This window comes from Mauremys reevesii, linkage group 9, assembly GCF_016161935.1.
Source record: "Mauremys reevesii isolate NIE-2019 linkage group 9, ASM1616193v1, whole genome shotgun sequence".
NCBI classification, from domain to species: domain Eukaryota; kingdom Metazoa; phylum Chordata; order Testudines; family Geoemydidae; genus Mauremys; species Mauremys reevesii.
This window is the reverse complement of record NC_052631.1, coordinates 50,629,261-50,650,981: the sequence shown is the minus strand read 5'-3', so window position 1 is coordinate 50,650,981 and position 21,721 is coordinate 50,629,261. Positions and strand designations below refer to the sequence as shown.

Genomic DNA, 21,721 nt, shown 5'->3' with positions numbered 1-21,721 from the left:
CATCTGAAACAAATCCCAAAGCATGCTGGGTTTGGAGGGAGAGGATTCATGGTGAGGGGTGTTCTCCTAGCAGCAAGCGCCAGCTCGAGTGTCCTCATGTTTCTGATGCATGTTTAGTATTTTCTGTTTCATTGCATTTCAGTATTCTCAGCATAACAAACTCGAGAGGCTGCGTTGAGGGTGACAAGAGACCTGCCTGTAGCTGGGAGTGGCATGCAAACCAGAATGCTACCCCCAGAGCCGAATGGAGTCTGCCCTGATGAGGGAGACAGCTACATTGTGCATCCTAAGATCTGCGACCTCGAAATGGTTCCCAACCTCAGACGCAGCAATAGTGGCTTCTGTAAGAGCAAGAGGAAGGCTCACTTTGCCACTGGCAATAATGAAAAGGCAAGTTTAGACAATGCCAAGGTTAGGGGTAGGCCAGCAAATACACTGACCATGTGTAAGAGTCAGAGGCATAACCTGGAGATGCTCCGAGCCCAGACGTGGGTTGGTGGGAGTAGGCTAAAAGGGGCTCTCAGTCCAGGAACAAAGTATCATTTGGAGGAAGTAGTAGCTAGGGTCATTACCTGCTTTTCTCCAATAGCCAGGGAGACAGACAAAGTGCCCTGGGAGATGTGGACACATGGAGGGGAACCGTTCTGCCGATCCCATTCACACAAGGTGAAAACAAACCCACTAACAGCATCACTCCCAGTCCCAGAGCTGTTCTGATGCTTCTGGAATGAGAAAGGGCAGGGCATTCACATTCCTTAACCCTTGTCTGCAGGGATCAGCGGCTCACCTGAGCCCCTCTGGCCAACCCCCAGCTCAGTGATGCCCCATCTCTCTGCCCACCTTCCAACCCTAAGGAGGGGGGATTCCTTAAAGGAGCCAAAACTCCTTTCTTCCTGCTTGACCAGACAAAGCCCCCACCAATCAGGGCTGGCTCAGGCTTTTTTGCTGCCCCAAGCGGCGAAGGAAAAGAAAAAAAAAAGCCGCGATTGGTGGCACTTCGGCGGCAGCTCTACTGTGCTGCTTCATTCCTCGGCAGCAATTTGGCAGCAGATCCTTCGCTCTGAGAGGGACTGAATGACCTGCCGCCGAATTGCCGCCAAAGACCCGGACATGCCGCCCCTTCCCATTGGCCGCCCCAAGCACCTGCTTCATTCGCTGGTACCTGGAGCCGGCCCTGCCACCAATTTAACATGAAATAACTCAAGTTAACCCACAACAAATTCAAAGTGTGAATAAGCTATTAGACTCAGCCCTCACTGCTCCTTCGTGTCTCGCCATCCTCAGTTTTGGGCACACGTTTGTCTGTCTGGTACACAGTGTGCTGGCAGAGTCCTCACTCTGCTATCTGTCTAACTGAAAGTGTCAAATTCCCCTTGGGTTTCTTGCTGTTATGACCTTTGTTTCTCTATGTACTGGCTGAGAGACCTTGCACGCTGAATCTGTGATGTGCCCCTTTTTCTGTGGATCAGTTGTAGGAACCTATGTAATCTGGTCTTTGTCTGAAACCATTTAGGCCTGCTGTTTCCCTTATTCTCTCCACCCCATAGGAGAATCTCAGCTCGTGGATTCCTGAAAACATCAAGAAGAAGGAGTGTGTGTACTTTGTTGAAAGTTCCCAAATGTCAGATACTGGGTAAGTCAAATGCATTGATGTTTTCCCCCTTCCATCTGCTTCTTGCTTTCCACCCACGTTGCAGGAAAGTAGAGTCAACATCCAGTGTTAAGCCCATTTCTGCTACAAGGAGAGGTGTGCAATGATGGTCTGGGAGCTGTACAAAGAGAATACAGAGAAAGATTTCCTGGAGAAGAAATGTTGCGTTTCTTCAGCTTATTCTACATTGCTAAGCACAGCTGGTTGAAAAATGTTGTTCTTATTCCTGTGGAAAACTTTGATGGAAACAAAAACAAAAAACGTAGTTTTTGTTTAAATTTTCTACAGAAAATTGGGATTTTTTTGGTGGAAATTTGAAAACGGATATATTTTGATTTGCAAATACAGCCATGATACCTCATGGGAGTTGTAGTTCCGGTGCCTCATACTCCCATCAGGCAGGCCATTCAGCTGGGTGCAAGGTCACACCGGTTGGGGTGGAGTGGCATACTCTTCCAAATGGTATCCTCCAAGTGGTGTGACCTTACACTCACCATGAGTGCAAGGTCATGTCAGTGGTGGTGGGTCCATGCCATTCGCAGAAGTACCATGTTTTCTGGGAATGCATGAGTAGCTACCCTCACTCCCTTTCTTTATACTGACAATGTATACTTATACATATGAGTAACCACCCTTTGAAAAGTGCTTTGAGATCTTCTGATGGCAAGCACTATATAAACAGCTAAGCATTATAGTAATTATTATTATTTATAGGCTGAGCTGTCTGGTTGGATATTTCCCATGATGTACCACAGTATCCTTTCTTGGAGAGGGAAGCTGGTGCAGCATGAGAGTCCCTGGTGATGGTGCACCATGGGAGGTGTAGTCCAGCTGGGGAGCTCCACCCATACAAGTGAATGGAGATATAAAGAAACTGAACTACAATTCCAATGAGGCTCTGCAGCAGTATTTCCAGATAAAAATTTGGGGAGGGGGGTTGGCCAAAACATTTCAGTTTTTTGTGTGTTCTGTTTTTGAACAGAAAACTGAATTTTTCTGCAGAAGGCAGATGCTTTCACAAAAACATTATTTTAGTCAAAAATCCAACAACATTGTTGAGCAGCTCTAATGTAATGTCAGGATCAAAATCTGGGCAGCTACTCTCCCAGGCAACAGGAGATGGAGGAGACTGCTTCTAAACATGGGGCTAAGGGGAAAGGCTTGAATCCTAGCTAATGAATACAGTAGGACTGTGCTAAGTCTCACTGTACAAAGTTGCAAACATAGGTAATCCTCATAAAATCTCCAGTGTTCCCACTGCACATTGCTGATGACTGTAGTGAGGTTGCATTTACTTCAGGAAAATATACTATAGTAATGTTTTACTATTGTAGCATTTAAAGGCCCCACTGAGATCAGGGCTCCATTGTGCTAGGTGCTGCACATAGTAAGAGACAGCCCCTGCCCCAAAGAGTTGACAAACCAAATAGACAGAGACTGGAAAAACCGTTATCCCCTTTTAGTAGTTGTGGAGCTGAGATCCACAGAGCTGAGGCTTGAGCTCGCACAGGGAATCGGTCCAATTCTTAGCCACAAGCCTTGGCTTATTACACTGTTACGAAGCACTGTCAACTATAATAATAGGAAACCCTGGGTTCCTTCTGCAATGCAGATGTGGCTCCTGATTATGTTTGTTCACCTACTGACTAGTTCACAGCACTGAGCAGTGTGCATCAAGTCTCCTGGACACTGGTACAGATTAGTGAGCTTCTACCACACTTAGCAGGTCAGTGGTGCAAAGCACTCTGCACTACAGCTGGTTGGGAATTTTCAATCAAAACGAATTTTTGATGGAAAATGCAGTTTCCGCAAAGTTAAAATTTTCTATGAGAAATTTCTATTTTGCCTAAATTTTTCAATATCCTAATGGAAAAATATTTCATGGACTATTTTATTTTGGGTCCATTCAGCATTGGACTGCTTTTCCCTTTGGTGGTGCATTGCCTCATGGGAGGTGTAGTTTCAGTGAATCTCCCCCTATGGTCTGAGCTCCAGGGCTGGACTACATGTCTCATGGTGCAGCATGTGGCATCCCCTCAGACTGACCTGTGTAGTGCATCATGGGAGCTGACTACAGTGCATCAAAGGAGATGTAGTCTTGCCATGGAGACCTGCTACTGGGAACATGAGGACATGAAGCACCCAGAACTACACCTCCCAAGAGACAATGCAAAGCACTACCGGGATGTGTAGCTTAACATTGAACTGTCTCAGAACAAAATGATTTGCCATTTCTGAATCAATATTTTCCAGAACTTTTTGTTCCACAATTTTTAAAATATATTTTGGCTTAATTTGGGGTGAAAACAATGTCCAGATATCGGAATGTCCTGCAGGATGGAAATGCTGATTTTTGCTGCGCTCTACCACGCACAATGATCTCTTCCTCACAGTGATTTTGTCTTCATAGCCAATGGCCGATGAGCAAGCTGGGCAGGAGATTTAACCTCCCTAGGGGCTGGTGTTGGGCATTTTCAAAGTAAGCTACTGCCACTGCTTCCAGTCTGAGATTGCCAAGGGACTCATCTGCCTGTAACTGCCAGAGACTCCCCTTCTGAGTTCAGGGGGTTGCTGATGCTGTTTTCTTGCAGGAGGGTCATGTGTGAGTGTGGTTACCCCAGGGAACAGCACCTGGAAGAGGCTACAAAGTCATCTGTCTTCCTGGGGAAAGAATGGGACCCCAAAAGGCACATCCAAGAAATGCCGACGGACGCGTTTGGTGATATCAGCTTTGCGGGTCTGGGACCAAAGGTTGGAAAGGTGGGTCAGTCCCTAGTGTCTGGGGGACAGGGATCCCATATTGAAACCCTGCTGCTCGGCACTTATGGCTGATGGAATGGGCGTATTGCCTGCCTTTGATGCTAGATGGGGAGAGGCCTCAAAGGCAGCCCTGGTCCCAGCAGAGAAAGGGAGGGGACAGATGGCAACAGCTGGAGCAGCTCTGGGGAGAGGGGAGGAGGACCAGGACCAGGACAAGTAAATCTGAGGCCTCCTCTGAAGCCATTTGGTGGGCCAAGATTCAGTGTGCTACCTCCTCCACTTCTCCTGCCTCAGACTCCTGGGGGTCTGAGGCAGGAGGGAACAGGGGTCTGAAGTGGGAGGGAACAGGTACAGCATCCAGCTCTGAGTCAACCTCACACTCCCCAGGGCCTGGCACTAGAACAGCAATAGCATACGTCACACTGTCATCTCAGCCTCTCCTTGGAGGGGGGAATCTGTCGCCTTGGGGATGCTGTGCGGTGACAGAGTCAGCTGCCAGGCTGGACTGGCCCTGAGGTGATGCATGGGGCAGTGGAGGGAGATGTTCCTCTACACACAGGCCTGGTCCTTTATAGGAAGATGAGGAACTGGGGTGGGGAGAGAAGGGAGCTGCCTAGAGGAAAGAAGTTTGATTCTTCCCATGTTGGCTAGGATGAGTCCCTGGCTGGCTTTGCTCTCTGGGTAGGTGCAGTGGGTTTTACTCCCTCCCTTCCTGGTGTTTTGCACCACCCACCACCCACAGTATGTGCGCGTCTCGGCGGACACCCCTCCATGCGTTATCTACCAGCTGATGACTCAGCATTGGGGCCTCGACGTGCCCAACCTGCTCATCTCTGTGACTGGGGGAGCTAAGAACTTCAACATGATGCCAAGGCTGAAGAACATCTTCCGACGGGGGCTGGTCAAGGTGGCCCAGACAACAGGTAACACTCGCCAGTGGTACATAGTCCCTGAGGGTGGGCAGAGCATTCCTGGGACTGCGCTGGAGGAGAGCCCTGTTTATATCCCTGAGGGAAAAGCGCTAGGGGGTTCCCATTGGGGGCTAATGTGCTAGGGAAGGAGCGCAGCTAATACGGTGGTGAGGGTGGTGTCAGAACTGGAATGGAATAGAATAGAAGGTGCCAGATCCTTGTGGAACAGCATCCCTGGCCTACGAGCTCATCAGAGCCTGAATGATGGGCAGTGACGTTGGCTAGAAACCACAGCTCTCCAGACAACGAGCCGATAGATCAGCCTCTGCAGGGGCTCTGGAGACAGGCAGGTTCAGACAGTTACCAGAGCTCTGCAGAGCCAGTGAGCAGCTTTGGTAAGTGACCCTCCATGAGTCCTTGGACTCCTGCTCCGTTGGGGCCAGCATTTTCCTCCTCCCCACTCACGCCTGCCTGCCCTCTGCTTATATACCACGTGCTCTGGGGGAAAAGCCTTTAGCTTTCCTGCCAGATCTGCTGTATGGTCTTGTAGTGATTGGGGTGGGGTGCAGGGGCCCAGAGTGCCCATTTCTGGGTGGGGCCCACGGAGCTGAAATGTTGCTTTCAGGCTGAGGAACCTCTTGCACTGTCATCTCAGCTCATTGCAGCCCTGTGAATCTTTCTCCCTTCTACCAGCCTCTCTTCTCCACCACCCGCACACTGGTCTCTTACATACATACCACAGGGCACTAACCCCTTCCTGTGTTCCAGCCCCAGCATTGCCCTGTATCTCACCAGGACCCTTTCCTAGTAAACGCTTCCATTGCTGAGCAGCTGCCAGTCACTCACTGTCCTCTTTCAGCAATGCTGATGCCGTGAGCCTCTCATTAGCACGCTGACTGGCTCGGCATCTCTGGGAATACAGTGCCAGTTGCACACCAGCAGAGATGCCTCAGACAGAAAATTAATGCAATCCCAGGAATCACCTGGTGGGCCATAGAGTCCAATGCTAAGGCGAGAAGGGGCCATTACAATCCTCTAATGCAGGCCAACATGACTCCGGCATGGAGCCTGTCCCGCCTCTTTGAGCAACAGCGCATTATTTACAAAGACATCCAATCCTGATGTACTGACTTCAAGGGGTGAAGAATCTACCATTTTGCTCAGTAAGCTGGTCCAACGGTTCATCATCCTCAATGTTAAAAATGGGCACATGGTTTCTAGCCTGAATGTATCTAGCTTCAGCTTCCAGCCATTGGATCTTCAGATGGTATAAATCTTTTGCCCCCTCTGCTTTCCCCCTGCCCCTTTTTTTGGAGGGATAGCTCAGTGGTTTGAGCCTTGGCCTGCTAAACCCAGGGTTGTGAGTTCAATCCTTGAGGGGGCCATTTAGGGAACTGGGGTAAAAATCTGTCTGGGGATTGGTCCTGCTTTGAGCAGGGGATTGGATTAGATGACCTCCTGAGGTCCCTTCCAGCCTTGATATTCCATGATCTTGTTCTAGATTAGAGTCTAGTTTATAGATCCCTGTGCCATCAGAAGTCTTCTCTCCAGGTACTTATAGACTCTGATCAAATCATCTCTTAGCCTTCTCTGAACCACAAACAGAAATATCCTGATCCAAATTCTGCCCTTACTGATATTACCCAAGGGGTCCTTATGGGAAGTAACACTGTGTTGGGGTCCAGGCACGGCCTTTGCTTGGGGTAGCTCATACTCTGTGAGCCTGGTGTTCTCCCACATGGTGGGGAAAGGCCAGCCCAAATGTTGACTGCTGCAGGAGACCACAAGATCTGTGTTGGAATTCTGCCACAAGACGTGACAAATAAAAGCTTCAGCAGAGGCTATTCATACAGCCATTTCAATAAACTACAGCAAAAGGAGCCAATCCATGAGTCCTTATTTCAAAGAGCTAGTGCTGGGAAAGGGATAGCCAGAGTAAATACTGAGCAAAGAATCTGGATTCTGAACATCTGAATGAGGTGGGAGTAGAGCTGGGAGAACGAGTGATTTTTTTTTTCAGGTAGTTGGCAGTTCCAGGAAAAAAAATTTTAAAATAGTTTCAGGTTGACCCAAAGCAAAATTTTCAGGGACTCAAAAAGTAGTAAAAAACAAAATTATTTTCAGTTAGATGTAATGTTGAGTTTGACCCAAAACAAAATGTTTCAATTTTGAACTAAAAAATAAATTAATTAATTAATGAAGCTGCAGGAATTTCTAAATGACTTTTTATCTTGAATCAAAAAATTGAAACATTCTGGTTGGAAAATGTTACTACAAAACAATTAGATGTTTCCAGAGTTTTTGTTTTGTTTTTTTTCAGTGGAAACAATTTGGTGAATTCCTAAAATGTATCTGTCAACCCAAATGTGCTTTTTTTTTTTTGGCAACAAAGAGTTTTGGCCAAAAAATGTCACCCACCTCTAGATGGAAATGGATTCCTCAGGCTTTGGAAAAGTTCAGATCAGGATCCAAACTTTGTGTTTCAGGCCCATCTCAGACAAAGAGAAAGAAGACAATCTGGATGGACCCATTGGACCTTTAGAACTTTACAGGTCTCACATGACACTTAGGCACTGGGGCTGATTCCTCACTGCCTTGCCCCTGGTGCAGTTGTTATTGTCTGTATTAGGGTAGATTCTAGAAACCTTGGCCCCGTTCTACTTGATGCTGTACACACACACAGGCCTTGTCTAGACTAGGATTTAAAGTGTGGTGTTAGAGCAAATTAGCTGACACATGGTAACTAACACATTATAAAAGCCAGGCTAAGTACTAGAAATCATTGCAGAGGACAAAAAGCTGTTGGGATCAAGCAGATTATACAATGTATGGTCACCATGTTGGGCATTTGAATAACTAGACAGACAAGGGGAGGAGGTTGACCAAACACAAGCAAGCCTTCTAAAGCTGACAAATACAGGAGAATAAGCAGATGTGGGGCAGGGCAAATGATTCCCTATTGATCAGCTGGTTTGATTGTCGTGGATCCACAGGATTGGTGTGACACCCTCAGTTTGGAACAGTCTCCATGAGGCGCCCCTTCAATGTGCCAGACCCCCACAGGGTCTCACTCTTCCTCCAGGGTAAGCCATGCTACCTCACTGCCTCCGTGACTGAACCTCTGGGGCTCCGGCACTCCTACTTCACCCTATTAGCGCTGCTCAGAGAGTCTAACTGAGCTAGACTCTTGGTAGAGACTTGTCCCCTCTTCAGGGATTAATGCACCCAGCATACACAGTGACACTCCCACAGCGCTGTCAAACCAGTCGGGGTTATTGGTCAACCGGACACAGCATAGGAAATCCCTAGATTAGCACAGAGAAATGAAGGTTAGTGCAGAGACCATGCTGGTTAGCCCAGAGCACAGCCAAGCGGTAGTGAACCCCCATGTTCAGGCTCTGTCCAGATTCTCAGTCTGACCTCTATGGTCGCTTCCCAGGTCAGAGCCCCGACTCTTTCCAGCAGCCAGCACTTATCCCCACCACACACCTCCCCAGTCCTTTGTTCTCAAACTGGGGGATTGTGCTCAGCTTCCCTGCTGGGGTGGGACGGGGGGGGGGGGGGAGAAAATCCCTCTCCGTCTGGGTCGCTGTCAATGTCCTAGCGATTGGCTTTGCCATTGTCTTCATGGCTCCTCCATTGATATGGGATTGGCCTTGGCCAGTCCTTTTTTATGACCCATCCAGGCTCAGACTGCTGGGCAACATTCATACCTATGTCTCCCAGCCTGCCCTAAGTGCAAACAGGCCTTCTCTCACCTCCTCTATAGGGGAAACTGAGGTGCAAATAGGAATCATAAAAATACTATAGAAAATACCACTTTCTCTCCAAGGAAAAGCAATAGAAGAAGGGAGGAAATGTCTGGAGGTTGGAAAAACTTTCGGTGGACTTGTGCTATAAACTAGACTTTCTAAACAAGTATCAGCATTGTCACTATCCCCAAACCCTTTTGATTCTTTGCAGATTAAATAGGGTGGCATCAGGAGGTGATATATGTGGCTGTTTGTAAAATTGGAAGGATGAGATTTCATACGTTCATATGTGTTAATAATGTCAATGGTTTTTTTTAAAAGGTCTCCAGACAAGTGTGTGCCTTTTAACCTTTTACTGGAGCCCTTTATCATGTGTTAAAGGCAGCGTGCCTTGCCCAGACTAGACTTTTAAAAGGTGTTTGTTAACACATTAGCCTCACACTTTTAAATCTTCGACTGTGTCTTCATTGCCAAAACAGGTATGTTTTTACAGCAAAAGAATTAATGCAAATTAGCTCTGTCGCTGCAAAATCCTAGTGGAGACAAGGCAGAGGCAGTTTCTAGCTAGACAGGTCTGCCCTGTACCCCACAGCTGCGGTTAACTTCACCTAGTTCCAGCAAAAGCTACAAAGCCTTGTCTCCACTAGGATTTTACAAACAGGTGGTTGCTGTATGACAGTTATCCTGCTGCAAAACACACCTTTTTGGCAGTGAAGACATGGCTATTAAGCCCATGGTGAGAGACAGTCCCCTGCCTTGAAGAGTTCACAGTCTGAACAGCCCAATGGTGGAAAGAAGAAGGGTTGTTATCCCCATGTTATAGAGGCACACATGTCCACAAGGTCAGAGAGGAAGTCTGCGGGAGAACAGGGAACCAAATCCAGATCTTCTGCATCCCAGCCTGACCCATGTGAAAGACACCCACAAGACAATCTGTCTGCCCCTGCACAGAGCACAGTCCGCTCACAATAGCAGCATTCTCCTCACCTAGGGCCTGCACAAAGTGCAGGGCAGGGAGGCATGAAGCCCAGAGAGGTCCCAGACCTGTGTGTCAAAGAAGGTGGGCTCAGTTCACAGAGGGCTTCGACACCCCAAGGTACTGATGGGGCAGAATGCAGGATGGGCACCCCACAGGTCTCAGAATCTCCAAAACCTGGGTGGAGGGGGGACTTCTGCAGGTCTCTGATAGGCCAGGATATCAGCCACTGTGCGTGGCGCATTCACTTTGCCAACCCCTGCTCTGTCTGCCAGGTGCCTGGATCATAACGGGTGGGTCCCATGCCGGCGTGATGAAGCAGGTGGGAGAAGCTGTGAGAGACTTCAGCATGAGCAGCAGCTGCAAAGAGGGCGAAATTGTCACCATCGGCATAGCCACCTGGGGGACCGTGTACAACCGTGGCAGCCTCATCTGCCCCATGGTGAGCATCCAGCCTTTGCGGGGGTGGGGGCTCTGTGTTTGATTGCTCCGATGCCTGCAGGGTTGGGGTGGGGGACTGTGTTTGTAGACATGCCCTGAATCTCACACACCCTCAGAGGATTGGAGAGGTAAAGGCCAGCACTTATCCCCCAACCTCTTTGAAAACCTTTCATCAGAAAGGAACAAGGAGAAGGAATACGAAGAAGGAATTCATGATTGTTTGTTAATACCATGTATTTAAAATGCCAAGCATGCAAATGGAACGCCTGACCTTGCCCATTTCATGTTAGATATTGTCACACAATCTCAGCAGTGATAAGAGAAAAATAGACAGCCAAGAAAGTTAGAAGGGGCCATATTATGACACGGGTGAGGCAAATACGTCCTCCCCCTTGTGAACACATTTTAGGGTGCTTTTGGTTCTAAAATAATGTAGATCCCCCCAAACCTCTCAGAATTTAACCAAATCTGTGACACATTTGCTTTTGTCTCAGGGAAATACACTGGAGAATGCCTGCCATAGCTGCAGAACTCTGGCTAGAGTCTGTAGTTACAGTGATAGGCCCTTCAGGAGTACCTAAGGTAGCAGACACATTCGAGTCTAATGAGACAGTGGGAAGATATTAGGTGCCTAGATAAGTAGCCCGTCTTTCAGAAGGGCTGAGCATCCAGCACTGCCATTGATTTCACTAAGAGCTGTTGGGAACTTCACACTTTGGAAAATCAGATAATTTATTTTGGGACTTGGGAGCCTAACTCCAGGCACCCCTGTTTGAGATTCTTGGCCTCTGGGCTGTGCAGTGTCCATCTCCGAATCACTGAGCTAACTGAGCTGATAGCAATTTCAAATCCCTCCTTTGTGTATTTCTGAGCGAACGATTCTCCCCTCTCGATTCCGTAAAGCGTCAGGAGGGGCCCGTAAAGAGGGGGACACAGCCAGGCGGTGCAGGAAGCGCTGCACGAGCTGCTGAGCTGAGGGGATTAGGTAACAGTCACTGTGAGAAACAGCTTGGGAGGGGCCGGGATGGCTATTTGTCAAAGATTGCTGCCCAGTCCAGATCCTGCCCCCTTCTGTTTTCTGGCTCTGCCTCTGTCACTACACTGGGCCATCTTGTCCATCATTCATTGACTCAAGTCAGTACTGTCCTCCGTCTCTCCTCTCCCACCCCATGTGCGGACTCCCCTTCACACTCCTGCTCTTCTCACCACACCTGCCAGACACCACCTGTGCTCTTGTCTGCTTCCCTGGGGCTGTTCCTCTGGTGTTCAGCCAGGGGACAGCCGCCTGCTCTGCTAATGGAGCTGTCCAAGCAAGAAGGGCCCAGCAAAATCCCCCTGTTGGTCTGTCTCTCTTTCCTCTGGCCATTTGCAGGGCGGCTTCCCGGCTGAATACGTGCTGGATGAGGAGAGCCAGGGGAACCTGTCCTGCCTGGACAGCAACCACTCCCACTTCATCCTGGTGGATGATGGGACCCATGGCAGATACGGTGTGGAGATCTCCCTGAGGACCAGACTGGAGAAGTTCATTTCTGAGCAGACTAAGGTGAAAGAAGGTAATGGCAGCACAGGTCAGCCTGCCCCGGAGCGGAGGGAGTGAAAGACATGAGATCCGACAGACATTGGCACCAGGGCATGGGCAAGCGCCTAGATCTCTCTGGCGTCTGGCGAGGAGGGGGCCACGTGTTAGCATCAGTGCATTCACCATTGGTGTGTGGTGTCAGGAAGTCCAGGGAGCAGAGGCTTTGGAGAAGGAGCTCTGTTAGTGGATAACGTTTCTCCTGACAGGCTTTGACAGTGGCCTGGGAGGAGAATATCATAGGCTGGAGGAGGCTGTGCCTCCCCAAACAGCCAGGCATGGCCCCGCCCATGCTCTGCCCCCAGGCCCACCCCCACTCCAGCTTCCAGCTCCCCCTATGCAGTTCTCTGGGGCTGAACCACCCACCCTCCCAGCGCTGGGGGTGCTAGCCTGGGGTGGGGGTCGGCGGTTGTGGTGGGGGGCTCTGGGCTGGAGGGGGCAGGGCCTCGGGCAGAAGGGGCGGGTCTGGGGGGCTAGCATCCCCCAGCCAGTGGTTCACGTGCCACCCATGGTCAGTGGCACAAGTCAAGGCAATATTTTTGCTGGTGAAGTGACTGCAAACCATTCCTGCCCTTCTGGCCAGTGCTTCCTGCTAGCTGATCTCTGGGAGCTGCTCTGCAAGCTGCCATGGGTTGGAAATACCTGTGGCTTGTCTTCTACTTGTAGCTATTTGCGGGAGATCCCTGCTGGCCTGTCTTAGCAGGGCAGCTGATCTGTGAGAGGTCTGCGACCAAATGGAACTGACTTGAGTCCCTGCTTCCTTGCAGGAGTCGCCATCAAGATCCCAATCGTCTGTGTAGTGTTGGAAGGAGGACCCGGGACGCTTGATGTAAGTACATGGGAGAGAAGGGGAAAAGCGCAGCTTCCTCCTCTCAGACAGGTCAGGCAGGAAATCAGAACTGCTAGGGCGTGGGGAAGCTAAAGCCATGACTGTACCCAGTGACTTCCAAATAACAACGGAGCAAATACTGTGGGGATGGCTCCCCCTGGAAATCCCCAGCGCAGAGACAAGCCGAGAGAGCCATGTGCTTCCCTTAGCCCGAGTGGAGGAGGACCACAGGGAGTGCTCGAAGCCCATCAGTGGTGGGAGATGCAGAGAAACCACCAATGGGGGACTGTGTGTAAGCATGGGTGCCTCGGGCCTGATCCAAAACTCACTGGAGTTAACACAAAGGCTCCCATTGATTGAAGTGGATTTGGGTCAGCCCTTCTAGCCCCGCATCTCTGTGTTGCAGACAATCTACAATGCAATCACCAATGGCACCCCATGCGTGATAGTGGAGGGGTCCGGGCGTGTGGCCGATGTCATTGCGCAGGTGGCCAATCAGCCTGTTCCAGAGATAACCATCTCCTTGATCCAGAAGAAACTGAGCATCCTCTTCCGGGACACCTACGAGCTCTTCACCGAGGGCAAGATCGTAGAGTGGACCAAAAAGGTGAGATGCTCACACCCCATCTGCTATGCTGGCTGATCCTCCAGAGCACGCAGATACCAGGGGAGGGTAATGCGTCACCCCTCCTGGGATCTGCAATTACCACACAGCCACTGAGGAGTGGGACCCCATGTATGATGCTGGGGAAGCATTCCAGACCTTAGCTATGCACCCCACTGTTGGGAGAGAGGGAGCCTGTGTCTCGTACTCACCACTCACCCTGGGTGCACCTGCAAAACCCCATTGTTTGTGTGTGCAAGTGGACATCTGTGTGAGCAAAGTGACTACGTGCACTGTGCAAATTGTCCAGAGGATGAAAGATGAGTGTGCCTAGAGGGGGCAGGAGAGTTGCTGGGGACAAGAACACACGGGGTGAAATCCTGGTCCCACTGCAGCCAGGGGGAGTTTTGCCATCAACTCCAATGGGGCCACAATTTAACCCACAGTGTTCTAGCAAGCAGCGGGCTGTCTGTGCATTCCAAGGACAGGGATTCAGCCTGCAGTTTGGTGGCTGGGATGGAAGTCATAGAATTAACCTCCAATGGGCTGGGAGGGGTAACAGGTGTTCATGGCGGATGGGGATTTAATGTCAAATGGGCTACAAGGGGCCACAGATCCCAAGGCAGAAGCAAGGTATTAACTGCACTGGGCAGTCCAGCCAGAATCTTCAGGAAGAGCATTAACCCCACATGAGCTGGGTGGCATGGCAGGGGATGCTGCTGCTGCAGGACATCTGATCCTCTGCCATTCCTTGCAGATCCAAGACATAGTGCGGAGCAGGCAGCTCCTGACCATTTTCCGGGAGGGCAAAGATGGCCAGCAAGATGTGGACGTGGCCATTCTTCAGGCACTGCTCAAAGGTGAGGGGCAGAGCAGGCATTACCTGGCTCTGCTCTGGAGACAGGCAGTCACGTGCCTGCCACCAGGCATCAGGATGCTGCCAGTTCACACCAGAGTTGGCCATGGGCTCACCAGTGCTTGAGCTGCTCCTTAGTGGCCATGGTGCTGAGTGCACCGGCTGTCACTCCCTGGTGCAGTGTCTCTGGGCTGCGTGGGGGAGTGTGAGGTATATGCAGAGGAAAGGGATGTGTGGACAGATGGCTGCGTGTGTGTTCTCCCTGTGTGCAGTCCCAGCTCTGCGCAGAAAATTGGCACAGCAGACCTCGAGCAAACCGCCCAATGACAACAAAATCCATTAAAGTATGAAGGCACCAGGCCAAGTTTATTGTCAACAAAGCACAGTACTAGTATCCCGCAAACTCTACTGGACCACTAATACATGTATGCCTGTAACAATGGACCAGCTCAGTGAACAGCAGGATTTTCCGTTCCTTCCTGGGCTAAACAAAAACACTCCCTCTAAAATACATCTTTATACCCTAATACAAACAAGTTATGTATTGCTCCTCTAACATAGTTAGTTACTGCCCCCTAACGCGGCTAGTTATCACCCATCACCTTTTACATGTTGCTTCAGTCAAAACATCTCTAGTATGTACTGTCATTCTGACCGTATCGTTTAAAAGGGGTCAGTGTGTTCCCATTATCTTTGGGGAATGTTTTTGTAGCATCCTTAATATCTGGATGTTCTGGTACCACCCTTCTGGAATGTGTTTGCGCGAATGCTCTGTGCCTAGCACCTCTTAGGAATGTGTGGTTTTGCAATATCAGCTCTGTTCTTGCCAAATTCTGTGAGCAGGGCCTGCCTCTAGCTCACAGTGTAATTTTTGTTTTTATCAGCAAAGGTTTGATCGCTACTTTAGCCCAGGCCTCATACCAGGCCTCTAATACAAAGGCTTGAGTCTCAGGTTCTCTTCCTACAACAGGATGGAGCAGGGATGTTGTCAATTCATTTCCCAAGTGATTTAACTGAGCATGACCAAAGAGCATCTGTCCCTGTCGGGTGCTGCTGCGTCTCGCCCCATATGAGGCGCTGTTTCGCCATTTCACCATTTCACCAGAGGAAGGCTGTGAGGCGCTTTGAGATGCTTTGGCACTGTCTGAATGGAAGACATTTGCCCAGTCATTATCTAGTGCCGTGCACAGATCATCCAGCCCTCGCTCTTGCTACACTAATCCGTTCCTCTCTGCCTTTTGCTCACGCAGGCCCAGGGGAACGTGTGACCCTGCTTTTGGAGGGATCGCTGTTAAAACAACCACTGATCTCTCATGAGACAATCGACACTCTTTCATGCTCTTCTGCTGGTCAGAAGAGTCCCCCCCTTTGTATCCCCGATGTCCCTACCCTTCCCCTTTTGGCTCATCGTCATCGGTTACTTCACTGGTGGGGGACATCCTGCTCCAGTGTCTGTGGGGATGCAAGCAGATCCTTCTCAGGCCAGTTCCCATAATGCTCTTCCAGTTGGTCTCTACTGTTTCTTAGGCTGGCAACTCTTCAGGGCAGGGATAAGGAGAGAACTCCTGGCACATAGTTCTGTACCAGTTCCCGCTTCTCAGAACAAAGCGACTGCACTGTTTCTCCTCTGCACATGCGCTGGATTCCCATCAAGAAATCCCACACCCATAGGTTGTGTGGGGCAGTCAGAGAGATGTAGCAGCCTGGCGAATGGCTCACAACAGACCAAGAGGGCAGGACCCCAGGAGCCATGGCAATGGAAGGGCCAATATGGGATGTCTTCTGGTGTCTTTCGCCCAGGGTTCATTGGCCTCCCTTGCCCCTGGCCTGTTGTGCTCACTGGGATGTGCTATGGGCAGGCTGCTCTGCTCAGTTGGCTGGTTCTCCATCAAGGGGCCCGGCTCTGGATGTTGCTTTTCTGGGGGAGGTAAGAATGATGTGGCCATCCCAGCCCAGCCTTGGAGTTCACTCTGTTGTATGTGTCTTTGGCTGCAGCTTCCCGAAACCGCGACCACTTTGGCCACGAGAACTGGGACCACCAGCTGAAGCTGGCAGTGGCCTGGAACAGGGTGGACATTGCTCGCAGCGAAATCTTCACAGATGACCATGAATGGAAGGTGAGACGTGCTTGGCTGTGCCTGTCCTTCAGCAGCAGGTGGGGAGCAGAGGGTCTGATTTTCAGGTATTCTCCTAGACTTTAAGGCCAGAAGGGATCATCATGACCATCTAGTCGGACCTCCTGCACATCGCAGGCCACACAATCTCTCCCTCCCACTCCTGTAGTAGGCCCCGAACCTCTGGCTGAGTTATTGATGTCCTCAAATCTTGATTTAAAGGCTTGAAGTTACAGAGAATCCACCATTTACACTAGTTCAAACCAGCAAGTGACTCATGCCCCAGGCTGCAGAAGGCAAAAAGCCCCCAAGGTCTCTGCCCTGGTGCTTGGAGCAGGGATGGAGGGGTGGGATCTAAGGGGGGCTTTATGCCACCTTGGCCTCCCTCCTATTCCAGAGTCATGCCAAGGCTAGTCAGGATGCTGGTGCAGGGCTGCCTGCTCTAACGGACACTCTGCTTTTCCTATCTCCTGATTGCCCTGAGGAGCAGAGACTAGCTGTAGTGCAGTGCGTGCCAGCCTGGGTCCAGCACACCTCCAGAGTGCCTCCAACCTGTCCCCTATGCTGGGGATCGGCAGCAGGGCTACTACAGGGCCTCGTATGCTGGCCAAGGAGCCCCCTGCATAGGGAGCATTCTCAGGGGTCAATTTCCGCCCGCTTTAAGGCCCTCTGTTGCCAGAAACAGCTACTCTGTTCAAACCTTGTAGATGTGAGTCTGAACTACAGGTGGGGAACACAGGATTCAGTGCTTTGTAATGCCCTGTTTTTGCATAGGTAAACCCCTTCGTTTTCAGTTTAAACCGATTTTTACAGAAAAAATCCCGGGTCTTACAAAAAGTATTATTTGTTTTTTTCCAGTTTTCACCCTACTTTTGTATCATTCAAATATATAAAAAATAACTCGTTTTATTAGGAAAACACAGTACATTGCATGAGGTATCTGTATTACGAGAATATATTATTCTGTGCATATATGCAAAGCTGCCTGCTGAAGTAAGGCAGTTAGTCTAGAAGATACCCACAATAAATGGGCACACCCAAGCTCTGAAGTGCGCGCGCGCATCTGAACGTACTGATGAGACTCATGCCCACCACATACACATGTCAAGCTGTTAGCAGATAACGGTTTAAAGGTCTGATACACTAAAATGGGAAGAAAACAAAAATCTGTATCAGAATACGTTTCAGAACACAAGGAAGGATTCAAAAGTTTAAAAAAAACAAAAACAGAAGAAAAGGAGGAAGTTGAGCGCATAAGCCGCAAATGGTGCGGCTCAATTATTAAATGTAACTATTTATAGGCTGATAGTTCTAAGTCTACAACAGTGAACTGTTTATTCAAATGAAAAGTGTATTTGGGGATTATAGATAAGGCTAAGATATTGTGATGGACATTTTTAGTAAAAGTCAGGGACAGGTCATGGGCAACAGAGAAAAATTCAGAGAAGCCTGTGACCTGTCCCTGACTTTTACTAAAAATATCCATGATAAAATGGGAAGGGTCTGGGCAGCTGTGGGGTGGCTGGGAGCTCTGGGCCCCACCCCCACCAGTGCGGGCTCAGAGCTCCAGGGTCCCCCTGCCACCAGCGGTGGAGGGAAGCTACAGGGTCCCCCTTCCCCCTCCCCAGCAGTGGGGAGCTGTGGCAATCCCCCTGCCCTGCCATGGCAGCCAGGGAGCAGCTGGGGTCCCCCTGCCCCGCAGCGGCGACGGGGTGCTGCCGGGGTCCCTCTGCCCCATGGCGGTGGCTGGGAGCTGCAGGGTACCCCCGCTGTCCGGCAGCTGAGAGCTTGGGGGCCCCGCTGCCTCAGGCGGTGGGGGTACCTCACAGCTTCCTGCCGCTGCGGGAGGCAGCAGTATCCTGCAGCTCCCAGCTGCCAGGGCTGACGTCACGGAGGTCTTTGGAAGTCACGGATTCCATGACCTCTACGAACTCCGTGACGAAACCATAGCCTTAATTAGAGAGAGATTGTTTTCTTAAAATCAGAGGTAGCATTGTGTTTTAAGTTCTCTTTTAGTTCTGCAGCAAACCACATTGAATTCCATTCATCAAAGCATTAATCTACAGAATATTTTTCTCCCCGTCCTTCCATCCACCAAAATAAACCCCAATATTTATCCAGAAAAATTATTAATTATTTTTTACCGATTTTCACCTGTTTTTGTTGTTGTAGTAATAACCACTGATAAATTCCCAGGAAAAATGAAATAAAATAAAAAAAGAAAATGAAGGGCCCTATCCATAGATCTAATAGCAACCTGCTCAGGCCAAAAATGTGACTGCCCTTTAAATGCTGACTGGGCGGGGAATGTATTCTAGAGTCTGAATAGCTGTCTTTTACAAATGATTTACCTCTCCACTGCCAAGAAATCTGTCACAGATGCCGCCATCCTCTTGCGCACTCAGTTATGTGCATCGCAAGTCTGCTGGATGCATGGCTCAGCTCCCTGAGCTGTGCATTTTCCCGCTGATGTACTCAGCAATGTCACAACATTCATGTGGAGAGAAGTTGGGGGCGGGGGGGGAGCAAAGCCAGCTCCACTCTCACACATCTGTTTTGCAATCTTATTGCTCAGAAGCTAGAGGTGGGCAAAATTGGGTCTTCCCTTTAATTTTTCTGATTCTACTGGAACTTGGAAGTAGTTTACAGAGGTTGACGTGTTGGCAAATATTTTGTTGAAAGGCTTCAGCTGCCCAGTGGGACCCAAGAGATGGGAGGGGGGCTGGCCAGGAATTCAGAATTCTGTTCTGCAAAAATGTTGAGGTTTTGAAATCTGTTTTCATTCCACATTGGAACAAACCTGAGACCTTTCGACATTTTTCATGAAAAAACATGAGACAGAGAGCAACCAAGCGCCCAGAATATTTAAGACATGGGATATTGGAGACCCAGGTTCAAGTCCCTCTCTGAATAAGGCAGAGGAGGGACTTAAATTTGGATCTCCTACATCTCAGGTGAGTGCCCTACTCACCAGGTTCTCTGGGTTGGACCAGAAATTCCATCCTAGCTGTGAGGAACCTTCCTTACGCAAGTTCCGTTGAAACCCATACGTTCCTGCACAAAAATTCAATTTTGATGCTTTGGCATTTCCTGGTGAGAAACCCATCAAACTGAGAAATTCCTGTACATGCCACTCCACGTGGTCTGGAGACAAGCAGTGGTTAAAGAAAGGACACACACACACACATAACCTGAAAACAAAACGTGAGGGTGGCATGAGTTTCTCCATGGAAACGTCTGAAGTTGCATGACAAGAAGCATCAGAGAATTACAGGGGCTCCCATCTCAGCCACTGAAGAACCAAAAGCCAGGAAAGCAGATTTCCAGAGTGCCAAACCTTCTGACCATAGAAGCATGGCCACTCATAGGTCTAATGTCCTGCGGGGGATGGATGGCCACTGCAGAGCCCTTATAGCTAGAGGATTCCATGCCCTACCAAAATCACCACAGCCTGCAACCCCTGTGCACACTACAGCACAGCACTTACTCACCTGAGGAGTCCCACTGAATTTGGCGGGTTTGCACATTGGAGGGGTATTACTCAGCGTGAATAAGCCTGAAAGAATCTGGCCCTGAGGATGGGAAATACCTGGCCAGCTGTAACGGCTCCCCCAGTACAGATGGGATCCGGGCTGGGTTACACAGGCAGCTGATCCTGCCAGGGCCCCAGGCTGGGAGAGAGAGGCAGAAAGAAAGTGTTTATCTCCTGGGGGGGGAGGAAGGCCGGAGGGAGCTGGTCAGCCCCACACCACTGGACTGTGGGTAGGGAAGGAGATGAGCGCGCTGCCTAGCTGCTGTCCAGGTCGGGCAGAGTAGCCCCTGAGCCACGGTGCCTCTGATAGGAGAGGAGAGGGGCAGGGGGCCAGTGGCTCAGGGGCAGCGGAGGAGTGGAACTCTGCCCAAAGGGGCAGAACGACGTTGCTTTACTATGGGCAGTGGAGATGTGTGATATGCATGGCTTGCGTCGACCTGTCCATGCCCTCCCCGTCTCGCTGCCTCCCCCTGCTGGCTGCTTCCTCTGCTCCAGTGACCCCTACCCGGGCTTGCTGTGGTGCCCCATGCCTGCTGCCTGCTTCAGCACCCTGCCCTGGGACCGATCGGCAGGGCGGCGTCACGTCACTCAATGACAGCGCTGTCTCTGGCCTGCCAGCCTGCAGATCTGCACCCCGTGATGGCCGCCGCCCTGATCGCCAACAAGCCGGACTTTGTGAAGCTGTTCTTGGAGCAGGGCGTGCGCCTGAAGGAGTTCGTCACCTGGGACACCCTGATCTACCTCTACGAGAACATGGCGCCCTCCAGCCTCTTCCACAGCAAGCTGCAGAAGGTGCTGGTGGAGGAGAAGGAGCGCTCGGCCTTCTCCAAGGTGCCGGGGATCCAACTGCACCACGTGTCCCAGGTGCTGAGGGAGCTACTGGGTGACTCTACGCAGCTGCTGTACCCGAAGCCCAAGCACGCTGAGCGGCACCGGCTCTCCATCGCCGTCCCGCACATCAAGCTGAATGTACGGGTCTCCCTGCGCCGGGGCGGGGAGCTGAAGGGGCGGGGAGCGAGGAGCTCAGGGGGCGGGGAGCGAGGGGGTGGGGAGCTAAAGGGGTAGACCTGCTGGGAGAGGACACCAGCTGGCGAGGCCAGGACTGTGGGCAGGTTTCAAACCGGGCACTTGAGCAATCTGTGCACTGGCCAGCGCCTGAGAAACCCCGGCCTTGGGACAGCCAACTGAAGGCTCTGGGGAGATCTGCACTGGTGGGAGTGTATCAATGTGCCTCCAACCAGGGCTGACTCCTAATGCCGCACTGGTGCAAAGGAGGACTCTCCGATCCATTATCAGGTTGGCATAGTGTAACTATGTGTGGACCGCAGGAGCTGGCCCTGGGGTAAGTACATTGGGGTAGCTCCACTAGTGTAAACTATCCTGCTCTAGACAAGCCCTTGTATTTGTTTGGTTGTTCCTCTCCAGCTAAAGGCAGGTTTAAATTCCTGTAAAAGTCCAACCCCTCCTCAGCTCAGGTGGGTCCCTCTGAGTCTCCATGGAAATCACCTGAAAGCCAGACATGGCCATTGTAGGCAGATCATTGCCTGGCCCATTCCTGGGGCCTGATTCCCATGGCCTTCCTCCTTGCACAGCGGGTTAGTCGTGACACACCCTTCTGCAGCAGTAGCATGTCCCACCCACACAGCACTGCTGTCCCTGTCCCAACAAGGGGCAGAGCAGGGGAGACCCCCTAAGTCAGGTGCTCCTGGCTCCATGCAC

At 50.6% G+C, this 21,721-nt stretch overlaps 1 protein-coding gene across 2 annotated transcripts in view; it reads left to right on the top strand.

Annotated features, from left to right (window-relative positions):
- The first annotated feature begins 225 nt into the window (after nt 1–225).
- Nucleotides 226–21,721, top strand: part of TRPM2 (transient receptor potential cation channel subfamily M member 2) — a 54,114-nt gene continuing 32,618 nt past the window's right edge. Inside the window, exons 1-12 of one of the 2 annotated variants that reach the window (XM_039489723.1) lie at nt 226–390; nt 1,548–1,633; nt 4,062–4,130; nt 4,243–4,411; nt 5,154–5,334; nt 10,326–10,492; nt 11,864–12,044; nt 12,835–12,896; nt 13,303–13,503; nt 14,258–14,360; nt 16,352–16,473; nt 20,621–20,971. In XM_039489723.1, the coding sequence (XP_039345657.1) occupies nt 226–390; nt 1,548–1,633; nt 4,062–4,130; nt 4,243–4,411; nt 5,154–5,334; nt 10,326–10,492; nt 11,864–12,044; nt 12,835–12,896; nt 13,303–13,503; nt 14,258–14,360; nt 16,352–16,473; nt 20,621–20,971 (1,857 nt within the window). The remainder of the gene's footprint in view (nt 391–1,547; nt 1,634–4,061; nt 4,131–4,242; nt 4,412–5,153; nt 5,335–10,325; nt 10,493–11,863; nt 12,045–12,834; nt 12,897–13,302; nt 13,504–14,257; nt 14,361–16,351; nt 16,474–20,620; nt 20,972–21,721) is intronic. The other variant, XM_039489725.1, reaches the window with a different exon arrangement.